The sequence below is a fragment of the Rhea americana genome, unplaced genomic scaffold (assembly GCF_003343005.1).
Source record: "Rhea americana isolate MKP2758 unplaced genomic scaffold, rheAme1 scaffold_2, whole genome shotgun sequence".
NCBI classification, from domain to species: domain Eukaryota; kingdom Metazoa; phylum Chordata; class Aves; order Rheiformes; family Rheidae; genus Rhea; species Rhea americana.
In genome coordinates this window covers 12952831-12955954 of record NW_028186149.1, presented here as the reverse complement: position 1 = coordinate 12955954, position 3124 = coordinate 12952831, and the positions used below count along the sequence as shown (strand labels likewise).

At 47.2% G+C, this 3124-nt stretch overlaps 1 protein-coding gene across 1 annotated transcript in view; it reads right to left on the bottom strand.

Moving 5' to 3' along the window:
* LMO4 (LIM domain only 4) overlaps nucleotides 1-3118 on the bottom strand; it is a 13896-nt gene extending 10778 nt beyond the window's left edge. Inside the window, exon 1 of the mRNA XM_085303517.1 lies at nucleotides 2926-3118. Within this exon, the coding sequence (XP_085159643.1) occupies nucleotides 2926-3047 (122 nt within the window). The 5' untranslated portion in view covers nucleotides 3048-3118. The remainder of the gene's footprint in view (nucleotides 1-2925) is intronic.
* Nucleotides 3119-3124: the final 6 nt, after the last annotated feature.

Here is a 3124-nt window from a genome sequence, read left to right as displayed (position 1 = left end):
GCCCCCCTCGCCTCGCCTTCCCCACCACTCCCTGCTCGCTCTTAGAGGCCAATTTTGTTAATTAAATGTTTTGTTTGCGACGCGGCTCTCATTCATTTTGGACACGTCATTCGGAGCAGATCTAAGCCAGGGACCAGATCTCATTAGATAAAACCTATCAGAACTAAGAGAAAATGGAGGAGACACTAATTAAAGCTTTTAATTGTGTGGATTCACTGCCACGCTGCTGCTTTATCTGGCATCTTAAGGTTGGGAGGGCTGCACTCTGCTCTCCTCCCTGCAAACGCCTTTCTCCATTTCTCGAGGTGGGGAGGCAGGGAAGGCCCGGGATTTTTGCCTCCCTCTCTTTTCCCAGGAACCTCRGCTTTCAGTGAAAGCTGCTGCTGTAGCTTGCCCAGCTCTGCAGCTGGCTCGGTGGTGCTTTGGTGGATTTTGGGGRTGGGGGTTAGGGGAATATGTTGTTTAAACAGCAACAAACACGCACAACGTCAGGTGGTTAAAAAGCTCATTAATAAATGGCCCTGTAGTCTTGGCCTGTAGGAGTCAAGTCCCTTCTACCTGGCGCCTGCCAGGGTGATCAATCCTCCTCCTCATTTCGTTAGTGCTGTCTCCCGTGCTCCCGTGTCGCCAGCCAGGACCTGTGCCTGCCTGCAGCTCTTGCTCTGGGCAAGGAAACTTGCCATGACACGCTGGGGCTGGGGAGCCCCGCAGAAAAGCAAGCGGGGGGGGGGGGGGGGGGGGGGGGGGGGGGGGGAGAGAGAGCAGAGGGGAAGCAGAAAGATTCGACACCTAGTGGGTGACGTCGACTCCAAGCCAAGATGAGGCCATTTCAAGCGAGAAAGGGCAAGGGCCTCACTCACACCAGCACAACCCCCGTGGAAGCCTGCAAAGTCCACTTCCACCGGAGAGCTCCAACTTAACTCGGCCCTTGCATGGCCAGGCTGTCTAACCCCACCTTGAGTGTTTGGTGTCCAGTTCAAGTTTCAGCAAGCATTTGCCCGAGTTATTTTTATAAGTCAAATTACATAGATCCAAAGAGAAGTCAGGCGATAGAACAAGATCAACTCAAAACTCTCATCTGATAAAGCATCCTATTTCTAATCGCCTACATTAAAATAAACGAGTATTAATTTTTGGCAACACAAAGCCAGAGGATTGTGATAAGCTTGCCTGAACTTGCCTCTAGGATACAGTGGACGCATCTTCTCTTTTTAATTAGGAGTAATCAGACATGAGGGTTTGTTTGATGGTGTTGGTCGAGTGATGAATCTGTACTATTCAGTGCATCTTAACAGTAGTGTCAATTTTTCCACTTCAAACGACTCTCTTTCCCTAACACCGTTCTGCTCTATTTAATTACAATTCTGCCAGGCTTAGGCTTGTTGCTTAGGATGGTGACCAAAAAGCACCATTAAAACCCCACACATGCTGATTTCCTAGCATTTGTCTCTAAAAATACCCCCCAAAACTAGAGAAGTTAATGTTGCATTTCCTAAAACAGGTTTAGAGCTGTGTTTCTTAGTTGATTGAAGATGCAGCCATGTATCAGGAGAGAGGCTGCATTATCAGAACAACAAAGTCTTAACTCCTTTTAGACTAATGATGTCTCCACATATTTAAAGAAATTCAGTACAGTGCCAATCTTTCTATCTCAGTAGAAGTCAAGTTTTACAACAAACTTCTAACATTTTGTAGCCAACTCATTTGCAGAAAATAAAAAAGTAGAACTTTTCAGCCACTAGGGAAAAGAAAAACTTGGATTAACTCTTGGTATTTACTGTACGTAAAAAGTCAGAAGCATTTGAAGAAAACACATTTCATTTTAACTAAGCATTTCTGTTATTCCAGCAAGGTACAGGGCTTTTTGTTGTTTTTTTTAATTACTGAATGTTGAAATAGAACACCTACTTGAAGCATTCATGTGCATCAGTCTATCAAACCATTTACTCAAATTAAATGTGTAATCCTTCAAAATGCCTCCTTTTAAATTAATGAGTTTAAGTAGCTTGAGTTCACCTGAAAAGATCCTATGGGCACCTGACCTCATGAATTCTTTCTATTAATTATATTGAAAACTCATTGGAAGGGATACTCTGCATAATCTTACTGTACCCCAACAGATGCAAGATTAGTAAGGCTTAGTTCCCCCTACCCAGATCTGCAGCATTTGAAGTGAATAGCTTACAAAAGGAAAGAGATAAGAAATAAAGGGCAAGAGCATATCCTTTCCATCCTTTCCGCTGCATTTTCTGTGCTAGAAGTTAAGAAAAATGTTGGTTCAAAGCTTCTACGTAACAATGCGAAGACAAACATTACCCCTGTTTTTGGCTATAAGTAGAATCCCTGGTCCTCCAACTGATGGTTAATCAGCTCTTTCACAAGGAGAACAGAGAATGAGTCATTCTGTTTCCACTCAAAGGAGTTTAAAGGTGCTTATGTAAATATCATAATTAATCAGATTCTAAAGGCAGGCATTTCATTATTTAGCACCTCTGCCACAGCCTTATTTAAGCCCTACGATTTTTAACATTTACTGTTCAGATATGCACGCTTCTCCTTCAGCACTACAACAAAGCAGATTAATTTAGCCTCTCTGATTGCTGTTTATTTTTAGTTAGGACTTGTTTTGTGCTGACAAACCACTTTAAAGTTACAGTCGTCGWGCCGCCTCCCCCCCAGCGCTTCCCGCCGCCTGGCAGCCACAACTGCGCCCCGGGCGAGGCGCTAGCCCGGCTCGCGGCCCTCGCACACTGCCGAGGAAGGGGGCGAGCCCCACCGAGCCCCGCACCGGCCCGGCTGCCTTCGGGCTTCACGGAAGCCGGGAAGAAGAGAGGGAAGAGGGAAAAAAGAAAAAAGGAGGGAAGGGCAAAAGCTTCGCCCGGCAGCCCGCCGGGGTGAGGCCGGGCGCGCCACCCCCGCGCTCACCTGATGTAGTCGTTTCTGCAGAGGATCATGCCGCTCTTGGTGTAGCAGGACGTGCCGATGTCCCCCAGCTGGGCCTGGCAGCAGGAGCACTTGAGGCAGCGGCTGTGCCAGTAGCTGTCCATGGCGTAGAGCAAGAAGCGGTCGGCGATCTTCCCCCCGCAGCCGGCGCACCTCTTCCACGAGAGGGAGCCCGCCGTCA